General features: G+C 38.5%; 2 protein-coding genes and 1 long non-coding RNA gene across 3 annotated transcripts in view; 1 reads left to right on the forward strand and 2 right to left on the reverse strand.

The window, feature by feature from the left end:
* mrps5 (mitochondrial ribosomal protein S5) overlaps positions 1 to 1,150 on the forward strand; it is a 30,059-nt gene extending 28,909 nt beyond the window's left edge. The window contains exon 11 of the mRNA XM_081394419.1: positions 652 to 1,150. Within this exon, the coding sequence (XP_081250545.1) occupies positions 652 to 876 (225 nt within the window). The 3' untranslated portion in view covers positions 877 to 1,150. The remainder of the gene's footprint in view (positions 1 to 651) is intronic.
* A 2,321-nt stretch (positions 1,151 to 3,471) lies between these two features.
* On the reverse strand, positions 3,472 to 10,117 carry LOC308707446 (myelin and lymphocyte protein). Its single transcript, XM_081393958.1, has 4 exons — positions 9,764 to 10,117; positions 5,513 to 5,680; positions 4,943 to 5,089; positions 3,472 to 3,952 (listed from the first exon to the last, which is right to left on the reverse strand). The coding sequence occupies exons 1-4, from the start codon at positions 9,851 to 9,853 to the stop codon at positions 3,878 to 3,880; spliced, it is 480 nt and encodes a 159-aa protein (XP_081250084.1). The 5' UTR covers positions 9,854 to 10,117; the 3' UTR covers positions 3,472 to 3,877.
* A 6,493-nt stretch (positions 10,118 to 16,610) lies between these two features.
* Positions 16,611 to 20,080, reverse strand: LOC308707448. The gene is made up of 3 exons (XR_014032167.1): positions 18,800 to 20,080; positions 18,438 to 18,510; positions 16,611 to 18,097 (listed from the first exon to the last, which is right to left on the reverse strand). It is a non-coding gene; the product is annotated as an uncharacterized lncRNA (long non-coding RNA).
* Between the last annotated feature and the right edge of the window lie 5,061 nt (positions 20,081 to 25,141).

The raw sequence follows: 25,141 nt of genomic DNA on the forward strand, positions 1-25,141 counted from the left end.
ATGGTTGATGGGAATGTTCTTCCAGGGACACGTGGTGGTGCCAGTCATGTTTTTTATAGTGTGTAAGCTGTACCAACAAGATTTTACTGTGGAGTCTTTTCAAAGTAATTTACCTTAAAATAAACTAATAGAAGGTGAATTTTTTCATCTGAAATGCTACTCAAATGTAAAAAAGTGCAAAAAAGTAAAAAAGTGCTAGTATCCTTTCTCTCCAGTGGGCCAGATGTTGTTGTTGTTGTTTTTAGCGCAATTTTCCACCGGACAAAATTGCGATTGTTAACTCATGATTTCTGTTCTGTCTGTGCGCACCAATCTTGCACTTCTATCTACTCCTCAACCAGACCACCTAGAGACTTCGGGTTTTCGGCATTATGTTAAGGAAGGTCTAATCTCGGGAACGCACAAAAAAAATCCAGGAAAAGATTTACTATCTCTTAGTGTTGTGATCCCATGAAGTCAGAAATTTGCGCTAAAACACTCACTGAGTTTTTATTACTTGTTTTGTTTTTTATTCAAATGATGTTCACCTGCAGCATTTGTGCTGTGTTTGATAACCCTTTTTTAAAGTAACGGAAAGAGATCAGGCTAAAGGAAACAAAGGACACTCTAAACTGGCTTGGAACTGACTTCCTCTCCCCTGTCCCTCTACAGGAGACTCATCAGAATCTGTCTGATAAAAAGCAGCTGAATGTGGTGGAGTTCAGGGACGAACAGGGCCCTCTGCCCATCGTGGTTGCGCGACCTCAGCTCGGTGCCCGTAAGGAACCTGAAGCGGAGGACGATGTGCCCAACCCACGTCTGCACTGGGCTGATGTGAAGGCCGCACAGGGTGTTCAGAGATCAGTGTGGGCAGGGGTTAAAAGGACCATCTGGTGATCTGAACGGGGATGTCCAGCTAAAACGCACTGCAGGCCGACTCTCTAGTACCGAACTGAAAACCGTTTGCTGGGAAGAGTGTTGGGGCATGTGCTTGGATTGGAACCATGCTGCTAAACTTCCGTTTCACCAAACAGTCCAGAAGTAGCCCCAGAAATGTGTTGATGTGTCCATAACATGAACGAGGAGCGTGGAAGTGAATGTAGACTTTGTACTCACTTACCTAAGACTGTAAATGCACCAATAAATCTACATTAAAACCCCTTTACATGTCAGCTTTTGTTTTTTTTGTATAAAAAGCTTTTTTGCACAGAATGCGTTTTTGCATTTAAAAATGTGTGATGCTGCACAATGATCGAACGTGTCTATTAAGTACATACAGTGGGGAGAACAAGTATTTGATACACTGCCAATTTTCCAGGTTTTCCCACTTACAAAGCATGTAGAAGTCTGTAATTTTTATCATAGGTACTCTTCAGGAGTGACGGAATCTAAAAGGAAAATCCAGAAAATCACATTGTATGATTTTTAAGTAATTATTTGCATTTTATTGCATGACATACGTATTTGATACATCAGAAAAGCAGAACTTAATATTTGGTACAGTAGCCTTTGTTTGCAATTACAGAGATCATACGTTTCCTGTAGTTCTTGACCAGGTTTGCACACACTGCAGCAGGGATTTTGGCCCACTCCTCCATACAGACCTTCTCCAGGTCCTTCAGGTTTCGGGGCTGTCGCTGGGCAATACGGACTTTCAGCTCCCTCCAAAGATTTTCTATTGGATTCAGGTCTGGAGACTGGCTAGGCCACTCCAGGACCTTGAGATGCTTCTTACGGAGCCACTCCTTAGTTGCCCTGTCTGTGTGTTTCGGGTCGTTGTCATGCTGGAAGACACAGCAATGACCCATCTTCAATGCTCTTACTGAGGGAAGGAGGTTGTTGGCCAAGATCTCACGATCCCCTCAATACGGTGCAGTCGTCCTGTCCCCTTTGCAGAAAAGCATCCCCAAAGAATGATGTTTCCACCTCCATGCTTCACGGTTGGGATGGTGTTCTTGGGGTTGTACTCATCCTTCTTCTTCCTCCAAACACGGCGAGTGGAGTTTAGACCAAAAAGCTCTATTTTTGTCTCAGACCACATGACCTTCTCCCATTCCTCCTGTGGATCATCCAGATGGTCATTGGCAAACTTCAGACGGGCCTGGACATGCGCTGGCTTGAGCAGGGGGACCTTGCGTGCGCTGTAGGATTTTAATCCATGACGGCGTAGTGTGTTACTAATGGTTTTCTTTGAGACTGTGGTCCCAGCTCTCTTCAGGCCATTGACCAGGTCCTGCCGTGTAGTTCTGGGCTGATCCCTCACCTTCCTCATGATCATTGATGCCCCACGAGGTGAGATCTTGCATGGTGCCCCAGACCAAGGGAGATTGACCGTCATCTTGAACTACTTCCATTTTCGAATAATTGCGCCAACAGTTGTTGCCTTCTCACCAAGCTGCTTGCCTATTGTCCTGTAGCCCATCCCAGCCTTGTGCAGGTCTACAATTTTATCCCTGATGTCCTTACACAGCTCTCTGGTCTTGGCCATTGTGGAGAGGTTGGAGTCTGTTTGATTGAGTGTGTGTACAGGTGTCTTTTATACAGGTAACGAGTTCAAACAGGTACAGTTAATACAGGTAATGAGGGGAGAACAGGAGGGCTTCTTAAAGAAAAACTAACAGGTCTGTGAGAGCCGGAATTCTTACTGGTTGGTAGATGATCAAATACTTATGTCATGCAATAAAATGCAAATTAATTATTTAAAAATCATACAATGTGATTTTCTGGATTTCCGTCTCTCACAGTTGAAGAGTACCTATGATACAAATTACAGATTTTGTAAGTAGGAAAACCTGCAAAATTGGCAGTGTATCAAATACTTGTTCTCCACACTGTATTTACATAGACAATTGAAAAGCAGCACAGTGGAATGCAAATTTGCATTCTCTGTCAATACTGTATACGTAAAGATTTGCACTCAGCTTTATAATTGAGTTAGCTGACAATAATAATCAAATGCAAAAATGTTGAAAGGACATTATATTGTATTCCAACATTGGTGATCTTCATTGGTGTGCAGGTAATAACAGCTCAGTTTCTATATCATCTCATACTCATAGCTTTAATAAAGTTAGTTTTGTTAGTATTATTTTGGAAGCTGGGGTTAAATGCGAGTGCTTGAGTGTATTTTATGTTAAAATCTATATTTTTGTGATATTCAGATGTGATTCACCTTCACTCATTTTAAATGAGTGCATTTGCACAGAATATGAATTATTAGGACTTGACTTACTTGAACTTGTGAGGACAACTGCATTATTTTTGTGTGAAAAAGCAAGTTCAGACACTTGAATGCTACTCTAAAAAGCTGGTCTCACATCATGCAAACTAAAAAAAAAAAAACCTGAATAAATTACACTTTACAAAATTCAACATCAGAAAATATTGAGACTGTGACTGACATAATTTGCCTGTATCAAAATGCATAATTTATATAGTCATATTTACAGGCCAAACATTATCAGCCTCAGGAATTAATTACACAGGGAATTATGTCTAGTTCATATTCTTTTATTAAAATATGATGATGTTCATAATGTGTGTAGTAGCTAAATATAAAAAAAAGATTTATCTGTTACAAAGATACAAGAAGTATACAAAAAACCCGGATGTTGTTTTTTCATCTGCATCTACACAGGGAGTTATCATGCTAGTACAGATACCATTTTAAAAAGTTTCCCTTCTCCCAAATATAAGAAAGCATCATCATTACAGAAGCAATAAGGTCAGAATAATCTATAAAAAGTGTTAAGTGGGATTATTCCATCATGATTGCTGTGGTTTTTGAGTAGAGGGCGCTCAGGACTGACCCCTGAGATTCATCTCTCTCAGCCCCTAGTAATTTTACAATGTTTTTCAATATATGTCGAAATGATTTCCTTTTGATCAGATTCTTTGATTAGAAGGATTTCCACCGCACAGCAGAAAGGATGCAGTGGATGAAGTAAAGCAATGTGGCAATATAAGAGAACACCTGAAGGAGAGAGAGGGCAAAAATTTAGTCAAACATTTGAACTTTAAACGGCTTTAAAAATCATTTTAAAAATGGACATTCATTTTTGGATTTGCTAAAGATCACCTTTAATAGTGTTTATAAATGATTAGTATTCCCTCATCCTCTCCTCCCTTACCTGTAACCTTACCTCGTGGGTCAAAATGACCCGAAGCCCAATTTTTTTGTCCAGAAAGCTCATATCACTTCATTTGGATATCTGTTCTATTTTTTAATGCATTTTTTTTTTTTGCATTATTTACCTCTAAATTACAGATATAAATTTAAGCCCATTCTTCACATTATTACAACTTAAATACAAAATGCAATTATTTGCAGTATTTACTCTGCAAAAAACTTGTTATAGCAACTCAAAGTCTCACACTGGGTCTCTCTACTGAAAAATATATATCATGTCAATGACTCTTGCCACTAGATGGCCTTATAACCACTTCATATCTGTGTGCAGTCTGCATTGTGACTGAATGATTTTTATTTAAAAAAACAACAACAATAATAATAATACATTTTATTTATTCGCCTTTCTGGACACTCAAGGTCGCCTGTATATTGCAACATATAACAACATTGCCCCCACTATATGACCCCCCCCCCCCATTATTTTTAATGGGAATTCCTAGGTGTGTGTGTGTATTGATCCACAAGTGAAGGATTTGTTACTATTTTTATTAAAACCACATCAACTCCTCAAATTCAGGCAAAAATTGTGTGTATTCCAAGTTCAAGAGCGACAAAAGTTCCAAGGTAAGTAAACACTCGTTTTTTAAACACTAAAAAATTAAAAGAAAATTAGTTTTTGGTCAAGATGACCTGAGGAGAGGATGAAGATTAACTTTATGTGAGCATTAGATCTCGTTAATCTAAATATAAAAATGGGGGAAATGAGCATGAAAAAAACAAAACTATTCAACATCAACATATAACAACAAAGTGTGTGTATTTTGTGCTTACCACAGCTGCAATGTCGATTTGATAGTACTGAAAGGGATAGACTAGAAATTGTGCTGAAGTCAACGTTTTCATGCCGATGGTCACATAAGCCAGGATCACTGAGGCGCTCAGATAGAACATAACAGCAATAAGGTGATAAATAAAGTCCTGCACACAGAAGACATCATCAAAGCCAGTTCGTTTATATATATAATATATATATTATTTCGCCAAATGTATTTACTCATGAATTACAAGGGCAGGAAACTGATTATTTATTTAATTTTTACAGTTCGTGCCAAATTAATGTGACAACTTCTAAATTAACTGGTTTGAAGTGAAAAATGTCAGTTAATCTGAATATCAACCTGACTATTACATTAACACAAGTTATTTTTGTGGGTTAGATAAAGTAGAAATAAATCATTGAAATTATTCCAGATTTTCCAGTGTATTTTTTAGTGTGTAACTGTATGTATGTGTATATTTTTAAGGCCCCCCTCTGGACACCACATTAAAAATGTCCTAGAGGCCCAAATGACACACATACACACACCCACAAACTCGCACTATAATCTGCTCTCTGCTCACCGCTGTAGCCCAGGCGCTGCTGTTTTTGTGCCCTCCACATGCGAAGATGATGAGCCAGAGGAAGGTCATCACAAAGCAGAAGACTGATACAAACATCACCCATCCCTGAGGGTTATTCTCAGTCACACGTGTGGATGCCACCAGGATCCATACTAACCCTCCAAACACCTGTAGAACAAACACACACACATGCAAATTCAGTATAGTAATTTGCGCATTCCCATTGTGCAACCAACCAGACTAGACCTTTCGATTTAGATAATTAGCCGGTTAACACACTTATTCTTATTAACACTTCCTAGGTCATGAATCAGTATATTGTGTACACACATTCAGGCACTGGTAATGTCACTAAGGATGCTGATGGCTCACTAAACATTGGGACACTGATGACTCATTTCTGTCAACATTACATCCTCATTGTACAACATCACTGCTGGCAATTATGAACTGACATTATGTTTGAGGGTACGTTTACATGACAACGATATGCTTAAAATGTAGAGTTTTAAAAATAAGTTTTTCCTTTGAGTTTTCCACGTATAGGCAACAGACGACACCATCACGGATCCGCGAAAACGACTAAAAACGCTGTATTCTGCTGCCAGGCCATTAGATGGGGATGAAACACTATAGATTGAACACGTAATACGCATGTGCATGATGTCAGGTCATCGTCTTCGTGTTTTTGTTGTTTACACAGAGACCGTTTTCAAAAACTTGCACTTTGAAACCTTTTACAGTCTATGGGGCTGTTTACATGACACCGTTTTCAACTAAAAACGGAAAACTTTTTATGCGTTTTGACCGTTCGTTTACACAACAACGGCGTTTTGGATGCCTGAAAACGCAAACTTTTGAAAACGGGTTTCAAAGTGCAAGTTTTTGAAAATGGTCTCCGTGTAAACAACAAAAAAACTCGAATCTCTGAAAATGATGACGTCATGCACATGCATATTACTCGTTCAGTCTATAGTGTTTCATCGCCATCTAATGGCCTGGCAGCAGAATACAGCATTTTTAGTCGTTTTCGCAGATCCGTGGGATCATTTCGACAATGGTGTCGTCTGTACGCGGAAAACTCAAGGAAAAAAACTTCTCCGTTTTAAGCATATCGTTGTCATAATGGCCAAAACTTGAAAACTGTCGTGTAAACAGCCCCTCAATGTTATTTAAAGGAACACTCCACCGTTTTTTTAAATGGGGCTTATTCACCTTCTTTCCTACATTTAGATAGGTGGGCAAATGCATTTTTGTCTCAGTGCATGCATTGTTTTAGTTTGACAGGGTCGGCGCTAGCTTAGCTTAGCATAATGAATGGAATCCTTTGTTGCCAGCTAGCATGTCCTGAGTAAAAGTAATATAAAAAATAAAATAAAAACACCTAATTACTTCTTGTGGCCTGCGTATTCACAACAAGTACAAATAGTGATGCAGATTAACACTAGGCGATTTCCTATGCAGATATTGACTTGGGACTATATTAGGGGGAAGCACAGGCGAAGCACTGCTTCTTGGGCGCAGAGATATCACACCCAAGTAGCAGTGCTTCGCCTGTGCTTCCCCCTAATATAGTCCTTAATATATAAGTCAATATCTGCCTAGGAAATCGCCTAGTGTTAATCTGCATCACTATTTGTACTCATTGTGAATGTACACAATGCATCACACACATGACCGGCGTCGGCCAATAGTGAGCCTACGTGGTGACATGTAACACAGACGCGCAGTGCAAAAACACTACGCGAACCAACTAGAGGTCCAGAGAGAAGAAAATGAATAGTGGAATAAAGTCGTTATTTTTGTTTGTTTTTGCGCACAAAAAGTATTCTCGTCACTTGATATACTTAAGATTGAGCCACTGGAGTTACTTGGACTATATTAACGATCTCTTTAATAACTTTTCTGGGCCAGCAAGTTTCGGTCACATAGAAGCCTATGGAGGAGTGAGACATGGCTCAGATTTCATCAAAAATATCTTAATTTGTGTTCCGAAGATGAACGAAGGTCTTATGCGGTTGGAACAACATGAGGGTGAGTAATTACTGACAGAATTTTCATTTTTGGGTGAACTAACCCTTTAAGTAAAAGTACAGAAGTAGCCTACTCGTTTTTAAAAGAATTTAAGTATCAAAAGTAAAAAGTAAATGTCAATGCATTGTTTTATTATTGTTTCATTGTTGTGTGTAATAGGCTACTTACAGTACCTTATGCCTCTAAATCTATGCCTGCCTACCTACCCTCATATTAATATCAAATGTATTTCTATAACACAGTTCCAGTGTGACTGAATGTGAGATTGAATAAGTGCACTCAGTAACATCCACAATGGTTTCAGACATGGCTGTTCCCTCAAATAGTGCCCTATTTAAAGTTTTTTGGCTTTTAAATATGTTAGCCTTACTGTTATCTATAAGCTAGTGTGCTCCAAAACAATGACAAAATTCGCATTTATAAGACCAAACCCAACGTTGAAAATGAAAATCAGGTTGATGTCAGAAACCAACAACCCGAATTTCATTTCCAACCCAACCCAATCCAACCAAAATCCAACGTCTGTCTGATGTTGGGTGTTAGGTTACTACTTTCTACTCAAGGACCTTGACAGAAATGTAGTGGAGTAAAAAGTAGCCTGATATTTGTCTTTCAAATGAAGTGAAGGTAAAGTAAAAAGTTTACAGAAAAATATATACCAGTTCAAGTAACTTACAGATACTCAAAAAGTGTACTTAAAGGTGCTCTAAGCGATGTCGCGCGTTTTTTAGGCCAAAACATTTTTTGTCACATACAGCAAACATCTCCTCACCATCCACTAGCTGCCTGTCCCCTGAACACACTGTAAAAAAATGCGGTCACTGTAGACACCACAGGCTCCACAAACGGCAAGAAAAACAAACTGGGCTAACCCGCACCACGAAACATAACAAACTGCTCCACCAATAACCGACAGGAATGATTTAGGGGTGGAGTTTGGGGGGTTAGTGCGCGGATGAGGAGGAGGGAGGGTCTAGCTAGCCTCCGTTTTGTTTGACAATACTTTAAACATCAACAAGAAGTGACATCACCCAACATCACTTAGAGCACCTTTAAGTAAAGTATAGGCTTACTCAAGAAAATGTACTTTGTTACTGTCCACCTCTGCCTATTTTCCTGTTTGTTAACATGATATTCGGCATAAAGCCTATAGACAGCTGATCTTAAATTTATCCTCATTGATTGCCCCATGCTCAAATCAGTATTTCATGTCCACGCATTTTTTTGTGTGTAGGCTATTTGGTATTTTTTAATCTCTAAATAAAAAAATAAATAGCCTAGTTTACATTAAGTTGTCTGACAGTGACAGGTTGACTGTGCATTATTGGTCCACGTATTTATCTTTACCATATGTAAAATTATCTAAATGGCCAACTGTAACAGAGAATCAAAACAAAGAACAAAAGATGAACAAGCACGCAAACGTCTGTTTTCTCTGTGTCTCTTGCACATATCCTCCAAACAGACAGACTCATATCGCCTTTCATTTGAGCTACTGAATCTGATACATGACCTAAACTCACATTCATGCCCTTCATAGCTTCTACTGAGCTCAGACAAGAGCCACAACCACAAAACAAACTCCTCTTTTTTAAACACCATTCTTTGATCCATCGTTACAGGTTAATTCGGAGTATATGGGTTCCGTAAGTGTATTGTGTGTCCCTCATTAACCTCGGTGTCAAATGCTGCTGTTGTGGAGGTGCTGGGCTGAGACCTCATGTCACCAGAAACCCGCAGTCAATTACAGTTTGTAGTAAATATATATGTAATAATAATTAGAGAAATAGAATAAAATTCTAATAAATAAAATGTAATAATCGTAAAATAATTTATATTTGAACTTCCCTTCTCCTACCGTTCCATTCTCCTATTTAATATAAATAAAACTAAATGAAGTGGAACCACCAATAGCTACTTTGGAAACATATATCAAATTTGACCTTGAACTGTAGGCTCTAGCCTAAATATATATATATTTTCGCTTTACGTTTCGCTTTACTCTTTTTCCATTTCCGTTACCTTCAAATGTTAAAATAGAAAAAAAAATGCTTCATTAAAAATAAATATAAAAATAAATAGCAAACAATATTACAGAAATATTCTGAAAGATTATTTTAATATTTACCCATATTCATCTGATATGCTAGTTTACAATAACTGGAGAGAAAAAAAACAAGAAAAAAAAAAAAACCATGAAATGTTCCGTTCACGCACCAGTTCGGGCAGGTAGAAGATGTCCGGTGCGGTGGTGCAGATCCGGAGTCCACTGGGGAGGCTCGACATCTGCTGCGTGACCGCTGCCATCGTCGCGCTCCAGCTATCCTCAAGAGGAATGAATGGAGTAACGGAGCCACGGGCGCGTCTTTTCAATGTCCACTGGAGACCTGAAAAACCTGCTCTGTGTGAACACACCCTACGCGAGGAGAGCAGCGTACCTCACTGAGCGGGCTGTGATGTTGAGGAACCGGGTTTCGTGTATGTGGGTGCAGTTTGGCAACGGGTTGAGTAATAGCCTACTGAACTCAGGTCAATCAGCTCAGGTGTGCGCAAATACACAGACACACTCGACTGTGGAAGGGAAGATGTTTACTTAGTGAATAAAGTTAAAAGCAGAGTCAAAATCAGTTAACAAAGTGGTAAAATTATTGCTGTTTAAAAACAGTTATAAAGACCGATAAGGACAAGGAGTGTCCTCTTTATTCAAGTGCATATAGTTTTCAACTATGTCGACATCATAACTTTAAATAAACATGTATAAAAATAGGGTGAGGTCCAACAATAATCGGTAGGCCTACTGGGTGGAACACGATTCTTGATGCCCTTACGAAATATAGCTACATCTTTTGACTGTAGATTCGTGATTTTCTAAAACATCCAGCTTGTAAAGTGTTTAAAGCTGCATTTCGTAACTTTTTTGGGTTAAAAATGATCCAAAATAAAATTTTGAGCAAGAATATAACCAGCCAGTGTTCAAAACTAGGCCTACCTGCCTTAGCTCATTCAAAATGGTAAGCTTGTAATAATGTTTTCAATTCTAGTGGTACTGGTGGATTTCCGCGGGAAATTCAAGCATGTCTTTGCGTCATTACGTCACATCTGTACATAAAGAAGGTGTCCCGGCTAGTAGGCTATATTGCATGTGAGGATGTTAGAGGTGGAGATTTATAGCCTTTTCTCACAGCACTTGATATAATTAAACTTATCAATTTGATGGCGGATCCAGAAAGGTGCAAGACAATCACCAGTGACAACTGCGATTCACCCGTTGAAAAATGCAAAAAGAGACTGCAACCGGGCCCATGCGAAAACAAGGATAAATATCAGAAGGGCATTAAATGTAGTCACGCAATGCTGATTTTGTTAAAATTAGCAATTTGAGAACAAAGTAGGCTATAATTTGCACGGTTTGATGTGATATGAGCGACCGTTAGATTTAATCAGCGCGATTTACTGAAATGCTTTTTTTTCCCATTAGATGGTCAGAACAAAAGTGGATGTTACTTGTTCAGATGACATTTTCTGTTGAAAATTTATACTTCCAAAAAGTAGGATCTGTGATTCCGAATGACAGTATGTAGTCTACACCGGCGCGGTGACCATAGGCGGTGACTGACAGCCGCACATTCTCCTCAAAACATTGGATTCATCCGCGCTGTGCCGTGCCAAGGCACAACCCACGTAAAGTTGATAATAACTGCAATTGCAGATTTCGAACAGAGATGGCGACAAAGAGGAAAAAATACGGACTGCAGCTTTAAACAAAACACTTTATTTAAAAATCACTGGACAGCAATATAAAAAGAAATGACAAGACGTTTCAGTGTTCGTCCAAACACCATTGCAATGGCTCGCAAAGTCACCCTGAAGATGGAATGTCCATGATGCTAACGAGATGATCAACACACCTGGAAGAAGATGTGGACCAACTAATTATTTAAGTTGAGTAAGAATCCGTTTGTGTGATGATTTTGATTGATTCTATCAAACTATAGGGCTAAGTACTGATATACATCTCACAATTTGATTAGTTACTGATTTATTCGAAAATATTTCAGGTAAATCGAAAAGAGTTAAATCTCTTTATACTATAGACTATAGGGACTCTCACTACTTACATTATTGTAAAAATAATAAATAATCTAGTGATTAATATTGAAGAAACTTGAGGGTTTTAAAATCCTAACGCAGAAATGACAACCTTAGATGCTACAAATTGGTAAAAGTTGCAACAGTTGTTCTCTAAATAAGAGAGAATGTGTGATAGCTTTGACGGACCAGGTCAGAATATTCTCATGCAATCCGATTAAAGATCTCAATACAGGGCAAAAAGAAAATCTGGCTAATCATGAAAATGAAGTCATTAAATTCTAACAAAATATGATTAGGAAAATGGTAAGATCACGCAGAACACACATAAAGCTGAATAAATGCATGGGATTGTCCTAAATGACATCTGATGTTGTAATTTGTTAGTGCATGGGTTCCATTCTTTTTGGCACTTCAAAGGTTGATTTTGTTACCACTTTATAAACCGACAGAGATGTCTATGTCTCACAAAAACAGCAGATTGCATTTCTTCATTGAAGTGATGATATGTTTTGAACTGGAAAGATTAATGGGATAGTTCACCCAAAATTGAAAATTCTGTGATTAATTACTCACCCTCATGTCGTTCCAAACTCGTAAGACCTTCGTTCATCTTCGGAACACAAATGGAGATATTTTTGATGAAATCCGATGGCTCAGGGGTGCTACATTGACAGCTATTTAATTAACACTTTGAAGGCCTAGAAAGGTAGGAAAGACATAGTTAAAATAGTCCATGTGAAAAAGAGTACTTTTTGTGCGCTAAAAACCCCCCCAAAATAACAACTTCATTCAATAATTTCTTCTCTTCCATATTAGTCTCGACGCATGCATGTGTGGTGATGATGACGCAGGAGCAGGCGTTCTGACATATGACCCGGAAACACAGGGCTGTGTTTACAAGCAGAGGAAGATGCACGCTCAGATCATCAGTGCCAAGCGATGCTTACTGGACAGGAGAGTGTGTCTTGCATCGATTGCGATATTGTCATGCCACATCTTTAAAGTTTGGATAATTCAGAAGATGAGACGACATGTATCTCGCTGTATAACAGAGGATCCCGGCTTTCCACACGCATGCATCGTGGTGCTCTCGTGAATGCGTGTCGGAGACTGATACGGAAGAGAAGAAATTGTTGAATAAAGTCTTTTTTTTTTTTTGCACAAAAAGTATTCTCGGCGCTTCATAAAATGAAGGTTGAACCACTGTAGTCACATGGACTATTTTAACAATGTTTTTCCTACCTTTCTGGGCCTTCAAAGTGTTAATTAAATAGACCTAGAACATTTTTTGAGCACCTGTCTTGCCTGTTCCTTTCCTTGTTTTTCTAACCTTTTATAGCAGTCAGTATCAAGTGCCGTATATCATTTTAAACAGGAGAACTTGACATTTCAATCTAGCTCATTTAAATTCCCAATTTTTCATGTATTTTGTTTTAGAATGGATGAATATACCAGATTTGTATATATATTTGTTTTTACTCAACTCAAACAAAACCTCCTGAAGTTTGGATTTTTTTCTTTTAGAAAGTTTTACTTGGATATTCTATATTTCCAGATTAAATTTTGTCTACATGTAACAATCCCTAAGCAAGTTATAGCCATTTATTACAACATTATTATAGACGATTTTCAGTGAAGGTGTTTTTTATTTACTGATGTAGATTTAATGTAGATGTGTCCAAAAAAGTTCAGGAAGTAAAATAAGAAACATTGGTTATATAATAAGAAATAAGGGATCGTATTTAATCAAAAATATCTTGTGTTCCGATTCCGAAGATGAACGAAGGTCTTGTGGGTTTGGAATGACATGCGGGTGAGTAATTAATGACAGAATTTTCATTTTTGGGTGAACTATCCCTTTAACATGATGAATATGTATGAAAGAATGTAAAATACTTTTAAGTTGATTAATAATAATTAAAAGGGAAAAAATGAGGTGGCAAATAATTTTACTTCATGGAATGTATGTGCTTGCATGCAACAGACAACTGGTCTAAGTGGTAAAGTACTGTGTGCTATTTCTAACGTCAGCAGTTCGTATGAACTGAAAATGTCTCTCACCTGGTTACTCCACATCCTGCTATTTCTTAGAAATGGTCCCTCTGTCTTGTGGTCTAGAGAATAAGAGATGTTTTTGTCTCCTTATATGGTATAGATCTTCTTTCTCAATAAACATAACAGGAAAACAGCAGAGTGAGGTTAGTGATGTATAAAAAGGCAGCCCTCATTCGGCAAGGTTGCCCTCGCTGCAGAAAACTCTGATGTCTGTATGTGAATGGCCTTCTTGCAAGAATAAAACTCAAGAAAGACATGGTTTGGTCTACCTGGTTTATTGCAACTCACAACAAATATCTGAATATAAAAATTTCCATAACAATGGGGGGGAACAAAATGTACCCCATGCCCATGGTTAAATATACTGCTGGATTCTGCCTAATGAGAAATGTCTGCCTGTTCCGTGTCAGCCAAAAGTGTCATTCCTGAGAGATTTGTCTGTCCTTGTTCATCCTATAGAGTTATTTTTGAAATTCTTGTCTGCACTGCCCAGTACTCCAGCCCTGCGTACACTGTCTCCTCTCAGCCCTTCAGCTCCTCCCGCACTGGCTCCACCTCCCTGCCTGGATTTGTCTTGGGCTTTGTATTCACCAGTCCATCCCTTGAGTATCTACCCACTAGCTCCATCCAGAACCTCCATGCCAGTCACTGCACCTTGGCCTGTTGATAAGTCGCCTCCACCGTGGATCTTTGCCCCCTTGTCTCCACTGGGAACCCTCATCCCTCCGGCTCCGCCTTAGTCAGTCGCCGCTCTACCTGCGCCATAGACATCCGGGACTTCAGCTGTGATTTGTACCTCCACCCCTTTGGCTCCGGCGCACTCCTCCTGCCCTCCTGCTTCGTCTCCGTGTTCTGGTCCCCTGGCTCCACCTCGGTTGCTCGTTTCTGCTGTTCTGCCCTGCCCTACAGGACCTTCGTCATTGCCCGATCCCTACAGTCCCTGGGTCTCCACTCCAGCTGGCTTTGTCTCGTTCTGGCATTCCCCTAGTTTTATCTGGCAAGGCTCCCCATGGCTCCTCCGTCCGTCGACTCTGCCTTGGGCCTGCGTCCTGGCCCTTCTGCTGAGGGTTCCACCATGGCTCCTCCCTCCTTCATCTCCACCCTGGCCCTGCTTGCTCCATGTCCCTGCTCTGTGTCCGCTACTTAAGCCCCCACCCTCCCTCCACAGTTGGACTATAGTTTCAGCATGGGGCCGTGCCTTCTGGGAGGGGGCATGGGACTAGGTCAACATACACAAGCATGGAACAGAAACAAATCAAGGGGGCACCACTCTAAGCGACAAGGAATACTATTAGCTCTGGCAGGAATATTATGTGGACAACTTGGTAGTCATGTGACTTCTACGTGTGGGGATTATGTTACTTGTGTATATTTGCCAGAGTTACTTCCTGTGTTTTCAACTGAATATGGTGTTTGATAAAAATACCAAAACATGTTTATTTTTATGTAGATCAATAATTTTTTTTAACTTTACATAATGAGTTGTTAGAACATACATCTTTTAACTATCTCACAGTTTTTGTACCTCCTTGTCATTATGATATCAAATAATATGGACTAAGATTTCTGTTTTTTTTTTTTTTTTTTTTTAGGAGGAAGGCTCATAGGTATTAGATGCACACTTTCAGTACAATAATTGTTTGTTTTTTTACAGCTCAAACAAAGCTGAAATACATTCATGGACATCAGATTACATATAACCAGAATGTCAGAGGCATTGAAGGACTATAAACACTTCATAATCTTTAGACCAAAATTAGTCTTTAAAGATCATCTAATTCTCAGCTTTAATCTGTTGCAGAATGCTCTAGAAGCATTTGGCCATGCAGAAGCGTTGAGAACATGTCTCTCCACCCAGTTTTATACTGAGCACCTCCTCAAAAATCCCATTGTTAGTTGGTTAAAGATGGGTGGCTAGTTAAAGTAGGAGCTGGTTAGTTGGCTGGTTAAGGTAAGGATCTATCCCCAATATTCACTTGATTGGTTTGAGGTTGGTTTGTTTGCTTTAGAGATAATTGTTTTGACTGATACCCAGCTAACAAGGAACGATCTAAGAACTTTGCTAATGTTCTAGCAAGGTTCTCTCAATTGGCTCGTTTCCACTGAGCAGTACGGTACGGTACGGGACAGTTCGGGTCTGTTAACCATGATCTGGCTAGCGTTTCCACTGCCAACAGTACCCTTACTTGATAGGCGTGGTGTTTCGATCAACGTCATTTTAGCGCGAAGAAGAACATAGTAAACTACAATGGATGACATACAGCAGATCTTGTTCTTGCTCCTCGACATGTTTGTCACAAGAAGACAAGCGCCGACATTAAGCTTTTCTCAATATCAAGTACGCAAAGTTTGTACTTGCCATGTGCGACTCCTACATGCAAATGGTACAGCGCGTTCTTAAAAGCGTCACTCAGCTCGCTCTGCTACTCCGGTTATCTCTGTTACTCTGTATGTACATTTTAAGCAACAATAAAACGAAATATGTTATAAAACACCACTCTGCCTCTTTTCGTTTTCATTTAAATAAATGAAATAAATGTCCCTATAATGTTTAATATTTCATTTAATATTAAACATTATAGGGACACAAATGTGGTTCATGCGCAACGCATATTGATTATTCACTGCACGTTATACGTTATTCTATTTATAACAAAACACAACCCTAACGTTACCTCTTTTCGTAAAAAAAAATAAATAAATTAAACATATTCCAGGCAATATATGCATTTGTACAAATGTTGCAATAAACATCAGTGATAATCTTGTAATAAAAAAATGACAAGAAACCATATTTCTTTCTGTAAAATTTCAGTTTTATCAATAATAGCCAATATAAAAGTTTAAGTAAAAGGTACAAGAAGCTATACAATAAGAAATAAAGCAAACAATTCAGTCAAATATCCAAATGCAGCGCTCTAGTCTAACATTACAACAGTAACGTTAAAGTTAAATACAAATAGCCTATAACATTAATATAAAACTAAACTTAGCCCTCAGCCAAAACGATTGACAGGGAACGAATTATATATTCACGAGACCAAAGATCGCCCGTTAGGTCTACACAAGACGAATTATATCTCATGTTTAACCACTACCGTCAGCGGCGAACGTCAGAAGAACTAGCCGAGGAAAGGCTCATCCAGCCGGGAAACATGAGCGCCGAGCGCCCGCTGACCGCATGGATCTCACAACCGGGGGGAAAAAAAAAATCATCTTTATAAATAAACCACAGATTTGAGCTTTAAACAACTACATTCTCGCCTGAAAAACTCTTAAAAATTACATTTCGTGATACAGTAACAGTAATATTGTAGTAAAACTGTATATTAAAAAATGGCACCTCTTATGTTGTCATTCCCCTTGTAGCATGTGCAAGTGACGATTCTCTGTCAACCAATCAACGTCCTGCAGTGAGTCTAGCTCCACCTTTTAGAACCGTTCCACTGTGCTAGGTACCCCAATGGAAGAGTACCTAAAAAGTGGTACGGTACGGTTCGGCATTTTGGTACCATTCACAACTTTTGATAGTGGAAACGCAAATAAATGCGTACCGTACCGTACCGCTCAGTGGAAACGAGCCAAAAGTTATGAACAAAAGTTCTTCCAGTAATGTTAATAGAACATTCGTTCAGATTTATCTGGTCTTTAAAAATATTCTCAAAATGTTGCCACAAAAATGCTTTTTTTATACATTGTTCATGCAAGATTTTTTTCTGAAATGGTTTAGTTAGATGTTCGTATACTATTTTTTTAAATGTTGCTACTTATTTCAGAATGTTTAGATGGATAACATTTAAATGGAATGTAAGTAAGGTTTTTGTAACTTAATGGGAATGTTAGCAAAATGTTTATAGAACATATTTTTGTTATCTGGGTTTTTTTTTTTATAGAAATTCACACTTTTTCACTAAATAGGGTTATCGGCTCTTAAATATCTGGTTTACCAAAAATGGCACCATCTGGCCATCTAAGTCTTGAAAAACAGTTTCAAGCAGTGCCATTACACCACTGTGCATTCAACAGGAAACAACATTGTTTACAGGTAAAGTAGCATAATATTTAATGTGCTATTTGCATAAATGATTTGAAATTCAAAGCAAAAATATTAGTCTCCTAACTACAGACTGCTCAGCTTCAGACTGTTCACCTTGGTTATTGTGTCAAACGGCAGAAATGGAACAATAAGTAAAAATCAGTTCTGCACATTTGCATATCTTTCATAAAAACAATATCATCAATATGTCTGTTATTTGGTTCATTGAGGGTTTGGCGGTGATGTTCTGTTGAATGAGTGTTTTAAAGGGCTTTAAATTTGACTACACAAGTTCAAGAGGACTTCCCTCGGAGAGCAGAGCGGACTGCATGAATCCAGTACAGTAATGTGACAATGAAAGCCATCACCTGTAAACAAATGAAACACACCTTATGCTACGCTCCAGTTAATTCACATCAATCATTATAATTACATTTAGGCCTGGAATAGTCTGGCACCTGTACGCTAATGTTTGATCCAAAAGTTCCAGGCTACACACTAGGCTACATAAAGAGCCAGGGCAAGGTAAACTTTTGAACAGGACAATCAGTGTAAATTGTTATTAATTTGTTCTAAAGGGCAGTACTAAATAATTTTGACCAAAATAAGAACAATTTACACTGATCATCCTGCTCAAAAGTTTACATCTCCCTGGCTCTTAATGTAGTATGTTGCCTTGAGCATAAATGAGTGATATAAAGATTTTACTTTCATTATCTGTGATGAACGAGTCCTTGTTTTGAGATTTTGACATTGCGGCAATGCCATGATATCCAACATCCTTAAGAGAGCAGAATACAGAACAAAAGTGAGAATGTATGTCATGTCCAGGACTTTATTATTTGGTGCCCTTAATAAACTATTAAAATGTCTAGGTCTACATTTGAATTAATGTTGGTCTGATTAACCAAACTTTGAACAAAAAAGTACTGTGGTGGAACCACGGTTCAGTAATGGTACCGTATGATAATATTGTGGTACTCCAGAGAATACAGTAATATTACCATGCATGCTGTCTCCAAAACTATGTCCAAAAAACATGCTAAAACCATGAACTGATGTTTTATTACCAAGCCAGGCCAGATGCTGCTTTGGTTTATGCCAGTAATACATGAACCAGAGAGTGCAGGAAGCAGAAAAGGGCCTTGATGACCCAGCCCTGAGGATTTCCTGGGTTCATATTGGTGGAGGCCACCAGGGTCCACACCAATCCACCAAACACCTGGAAAAAAACAAACATACAGTAAAACTAAACACAGTCACTCATGTATATATATTAAAAAAACATGTATATAAGACTACAAACAAAGTCGTATGATATGTCGTATGATAATTTTCACTCCTGCTGATAATATGGGCCATCTCTTGCCATATGCAAGATTGTCCATGAATTTTCTTGCCGATGATTTTTCTGAGGTAGGTCACCAGGTCTTTCCCCGACCCTCCACATTACATGGTTTGGGACTCATACCCAAACACGTATTTACACTCTTCATGTTTTTGGATTGTGGGGCAAACTGGAGCCCCCAAAGGAAACCCACGCTGACACGGGGAGAACATACAAAGTCCAAACAGAGAGGACTCCTGGATTAGCCGGGGCTCAAACTGGGGACCTTCTTGCTATGAGGTGACAGTGCTACCTAAAACAGCTAACAAAAAGATATTCTACAGTTGTAATTTAAATTATTAAACCCCCATCACAAATCAGGTTTATTGGCTGTTTGCAATGAACAAATGTGATTGAAATGGCTTAACTAAACAAATGTTTCAAGTGGTTTCCCCAAATTCAACTGAAAATGCAACTCTTAATGACTTCTGCAGTCTCAAAATTATTCAAATCCTTCATGGCAAGCATCTTTAGTATTTAGCAGAACACCATTTTGCTGTTATGATCTGCTGCAAACGAGATATGTAACCAGACACCAGCTTCTGGCAGAGTTTCTGAGGAATCTTAGCCCATTCCTCATGAGCAATGGCCTCCAGTTCAGTAATATTCTTGGGTTTGCTTGCTGCAACCGCCACCTTCAAATCCCACTAAAGATTTTCTATGGGGTTCAAGTCAGGTGACTGTGATGGCCACTGTAGAATCTTCTAGGACTTCTTCTGCAACCAAGCCTTGGTGGAATTTGAGGTATGCTTGGGATCATTGTCCTGTTGGATGGTCCAATGACGCCCAAGCTTTAGCTTCCTCACTGTCGGTATGACGTTTTCTCCTAGAATTTCCTGATACTTCAATGAATCCATCTTGCCTTCCACAAGCTGCAGGTTTCCATTGCCAGAGGATGCAAAGCAGCCCCAGAGCATCACTGAGCACCACCATGCTTGTAGATAGTGTTCTTTCAGCATATGCTTCAATCTTCTTCCTCCAGGCATACTGCTGATCAATAGGGCCGAAATGTTCCACAGAACAGAATCCCAATACTTCTGCGGCTTATTTATATGATTTTGAGAAAATTTAATCTATTGAGTCAGTAGTGGTGTACGACTTGGAGTTCTGGCATGCGTTTAGTACACGCCTTACTGTGCAAGTTGAAACCTCAGTGCCTGGTGCCACCAAGTCTTGCTGCAGGTCTTTTGCAGTCACTCAAGTGTTTTTCTGAACTCACCTTCTCAGAAATCTGGTTGCAACCGTTGATAGCTTCCTTTTTCTTATGTCCAGGAAGTGTAACCACTGTTCCTTTAACTTTAAACTTTAAACCAACTACGCTTCCAAAGGTGTCTCTATAGGAACATTTAGTGCCTCCTTACATTTTTGTATTCTGTTCCTTGTTTGTGATGGTGATGATATCTTCTCTTAACTTTTTGGACCATTCTTTTGACTTAGCCATATTTGTAACATGCAGTCAAACATGACACTCAACAAACCTAGCCAGTTCAGGTATTTCATGTGTTCTAGCTCAAGCATACCTAGTGCAACTAATGAAGCCCTTGATTAGTTGCATCAGGTGTGCTTGAGACAACACCTGTTTTGCAGATTTTTGCTGTTGGGAGGGATTCTATTCAGGGTGTTGAATAATTTTGAGACTTCAGAAGTAATTAAAAGTTGCATTTTCAGTTGAATTTGGGGACATGAAACATTAGTTGTGTTGAGCTATTTCAATTACTTTTGTTTGATTTGTTCATTGCAAACAGCTGAAAGTCTGTAAATTTTGTAAATAAACCCAATGGGGGTTGAATAATTTTGATTACAACTCTATATTCCAAGAACATAGAAGCATTTACCTAATGTTCCCATTAAATTATGAAAACAATTTTGGAATGTTTTTTTAAGGTTCAAAGCATCCAGTTTTCAAATGTTTTAATACAATTTTGAATATCATTTGAACAATTTAACAATATAATTGTTTTTTTTAGAGAAAACATTAAGGAAACTTTCAATTTTAACATTTTGCAAACATTATGGAAACTTTTAAACAAAACTCTGTATGTTCTGAAACAAGAAGCAAGTCATGTTCAAAAACGATGTATTAATAAAAATTTTGAGAAATTATTAAAGACCAGACAAGTTTAAATTAACATTCTATTAACGTTACTGGAAGAATGTTCATAACTCTGAGAGAATCTTGCCAGAACATTTTCCAAAGTTCTGAGAATGTTTAATGTTTGCTTGGTATATTCAAGGTATTAACGATTTGTATAACAGTATTTTATAACAGATGTGAATCTCAAACTGGTCCATTCACACAGCAGCTGATATGAGCCGTTTAAATGTAAATTCCAGTGTCTCTGCCCTCATCATCCGGCTCTGGCAGGATACTTCTGTGAGTCCTGCTGGTGTTTTAATTCATTTAATAGGTGTGGCAGGCAAATAATAGGCAAATTATGTCACTTGTTAGCTCCAAAATAAAGCAGCCAGAGATTTTTACTGGATAACTTTGGGAGAAAATGTTGTTCCTTCAATATGTGCATCAATAATCTGTCACTCATTTTTGTGTGGATCTATCAGGTTGTTCAAAAATACATAAAAAAAATGCAGTTCACACACAAACACACAATATAGGTGCGGTAACTGTCTGGAGATTGTAGAGAAAACATTTTTTTGAAAATACTAAAATACTTCATATAAAAAGTCGAATTAAAATGCTGATTTTTAGTTTGTTTTTGTAAAACACTAGTGGTTCTCAAGAATGAGAGATTGTCATGTTACCTGTCCGTATTGGCATCCATCTACCAAATGGAGGATAATTTGCACCAAAATACCATAGAATAGCGTTTTATTGGACACATGGGAAGGTTTTTCTCCTCCCTTTTAAAAGTTGATATGCCTATTAATTTTGCTATATTATAGGCACGGTTATAACTAAGGTTAGCTGCAGTTTATCACTTGCATTTAACATTGTTTTTTTCTCTGCAGTTCACCAATAGACATGAGAAGCCCTGTAATAAAGCACAATGAGCTCTATAAACAAACAAGTTCCATCACCATAATATATTTCACTATAATTAATTTATTTCTCAGTATTAAAAACTTGTTTTGTGTCTTACATGGCAACTGGGTTTAATGCTACTAATGAAACTGATGTTTAGTCTTGACACAAATCCTTAGCTAACTGCTTCTGCAACTGTCAAAAAGACAATACATGCCATTTCCTGTAAGTCTCTAGTTTCATAGTAGTTACATTATAAAAAAATAAAATATAATTGGTCACAAGGTGTGTCACACAATAAAGTTTGATTAGGCAAGTTAATCCAAATTGTTTATAGGAAATAACTGCCTTGACTCATCTGACAAATTTATTTGAAATGTATTAAATAAATTAGGTTGTAGATCATTAAGGCATCACGCTCACTGAAGAAGCCATTGCTTGTGTGTGGTAAGATTGAAAGTTGAAAGGGATGAACTGAGACTTCATAAACCATTTCCTGATCCATACTGTCCCTCCCTATCCTGCTTTTTGCAATATTTGCACTTCTCATTATTCAAACATGCGTGTTCCATTGAACACTTTATGTTGAGAAAAAACGGTCAGATTAGATCTTCTAAATCTAGATCTTTTTATTAAAAATAAACATTTTCTCCAAACTCAATGTTTCAACAACAAACTAAAACAAAAACTAAATATTCTGAAATTAAATGTAAAATTTTCCCTCATCAATGCATTTGCAGTACAATGTCCTTTTCTTAGTACCAATATATTACAGATAAAAAAAGCTGAAAAAAATCTATTGAATATTGCACATATAACAACACTAGATATATGTTTAGATTATGAAGGTCTAAAGGGCTGATTTGAAAAGGAACATTGGAATACATAAAGCAAGCAAAATAAATAGTCTAGATCAACCTAGATTGTACCCTATATTGTAATATTAGCAATTCTGACAAATGGGTGTTTGATTGCCTTCTGTTGTATTGTATTTTTGTAGTATATTTCTTTAACAAAACTATTTTGACCAGAACTAGTCACAAACTGAAAGTAAAATAAGTTACGTAAGTGCAAGAATTGTCCAGGTGCTGTAGGACATAATGCAAAGCCAGATTTACATCATTAAGGAAGCGAGATGTGGTTTTGATTGGATGCAGGAAGATGTTGGGAGCCATATTAGAAACCTGTGTGAATGTATGTGTTGGTTAAGCTTTTGTGTTTCTTATTTTCTGCATGATCACACCAAATCAGTTTATTTCTCTAATTTGAGTGAACTGCAGCAGTAAGCGTTCGTGTGAATGTAAGTTTGTAGATTTGCACATCTTTGTGTTGTAAATCATGCACGAGTGGACGAGTATCTGAGCAGCAGTGTTCAGTTTGAGATGGTGTACAAAATATATGAGCACAAACTAATGATTAGTTGTTGTTTTTCTCAAAGGTGACTAACAGCTCATTACTAAACAAGTTCTCCTTGAGTAACCCGTTGACTTAAATGCACAATAGTAAAAACGCACACTACAAAATTTTAATCTAAAGCCTTCCATTTTGTAACCTAGTTTTTAACCACCAAGCTACATCACCTTCTGTTCTGTCTAGTAAAGACAAATCCTGTTTTTCATACCCCATGAAGACTAATTTTTTTAGCAATAGATTTAATTCTAGAACACTCGTGGTCATCTGAATTCACTTGATTACTGGCTGCCTCCCTCAATATCAGCTAAACCTTAAGCACTCATCTAGTCTGGTTATACCAAGAGGAGTGATGGCATGGCAAACAACTCTGGCTTGACTAGGCATGCTCTCACACTCTCCATCAAGTCCTGATCCAGACCCCTCAGGATGTACATCTTAAGGAAAGGTAGATACTGTCATTACATACTGGTACAAACTGGCCTGATGTAAAGCATCTACTGTACCTACCCAACCTCAGTTAGTGAATGGCAGTCTAACGCTCAAAATAATCAATTGGTTTGAGTAGGACAAACTTAAATTAAACTAGTTCAGTCAAATTAACTTTTATGAGTATTTAGCACTTTATTTTTCTTTCAAGTTCACAGAACTGATATATTTTATATATCAGTTATATACTGCGCCACAATATATATCAGATATATTTTTATATCTGATATATATTATGGTGCAGCTCGGCCACCGCCTCAGGGGAAAGACCCTGGCCCTGGTCTAGGTCCTACAACAGATTGGCCTGGTAAGCTTCTTACACGACCAATGTGTGCAACACGCAGTATAACGCCTAGAGGCTTTGATGGCAGATCCTGAGGCATCAGTGTGTCGATGCCTAACCCACAGAGAGATAGTTTGCCAGCATCTCTTACAAGGATCAATACATACAGTATACGTGCTCACGCATCCCCTCTACAGTTGTGTAATTCGTGTGGGCTGAAAAAGGTGAATGCAGAACGAATATGGTTTCCTCCATGATCTCTCTACCTCGCCTTGGAGATACGGAAGAAATGGGTGACTCACTGAAGCGGGGCGGTTATGTCCGGACAGAAATCCCTCATCTAACCCGTCGCAAGTGACTTCACATCTCTTGAGCCTCCACGTCAGATCTAATCTGTCTGAGGCGCAGGGCATGACCTCCAACAACTCTCATGCGGGGCAGGCAGGCTGAGAGGGCTCAACTACTTCTTCGCCCTCTACAGCCACATCCGGCTCTTCCTGGCTCTCAGCCAGCAGAGCGCTACCCGATGGATCAGAGGATGTGAGTGACAACAAATCGTCATTGAGCAGATCGCACTTGTCAACCACTGAAAAATGAGAAATAGCCACACCTTTCTCTAATTCCTCGACCAGCTCCATCTGTGATCCCCAAACGAGAGCAGAGCTCTCACAATGCTCGCATTCAGCCCCCTTGAAGACTGAGCGTGCATTCTCCTCGCCCAGTGTGTGTCATCAGGAGTAGGTTAATGCTGACTCGGATGCACAAGCTTTTCTTTCACTACAATCCTCATGATGATCCCCTTCAATACATCACAAACAAACAGCACCTGAAGACAAAGAAGAGGATGACGTGTACTTTTAAAC

Source organism: Scardinius erythrophthalmus (assembly GCF_964197995.2).
Source record: "Scardinius erythrophthalmus genome assembly, chromosome: 19".
In the NCBI taxonomy this organism is placed as follows: Eukaryota; Metazoa; Chordata; class Actinopteri; order Cypriniformes; family Leuciscidae; genus Scardinius; species Scardinius erythrophthalmus.

What these genes read in the sequence shown, in the direction of transcription:
- LOC308707446 (XM_081393958.1), bottom strand. Translation starts at nt 9,853, where the DNA reads ATGGCAGCGGTCACGCAGCAGATGTCGAGCCTCCCCAGTGGACTCCGG. An exon ending in TCTTCTACCTGCCCGAACTG is followed by an intron (nt 5,681 to 9,763) that starts GTGCGTGAACGG and finishes TTTGTTCTACAG; the next exon opens with GTGTTTGGAGGGTTAGTATG. An exon ending in GCAGCGCCTGGGCTACAGCG is followed by an intron (nt 5,090 to 5,512) that starts GTGAGCAGAGAG and finishes TTCTGTGTGCAG; the next exon opens with GACTTTATTTATCACCTTAT.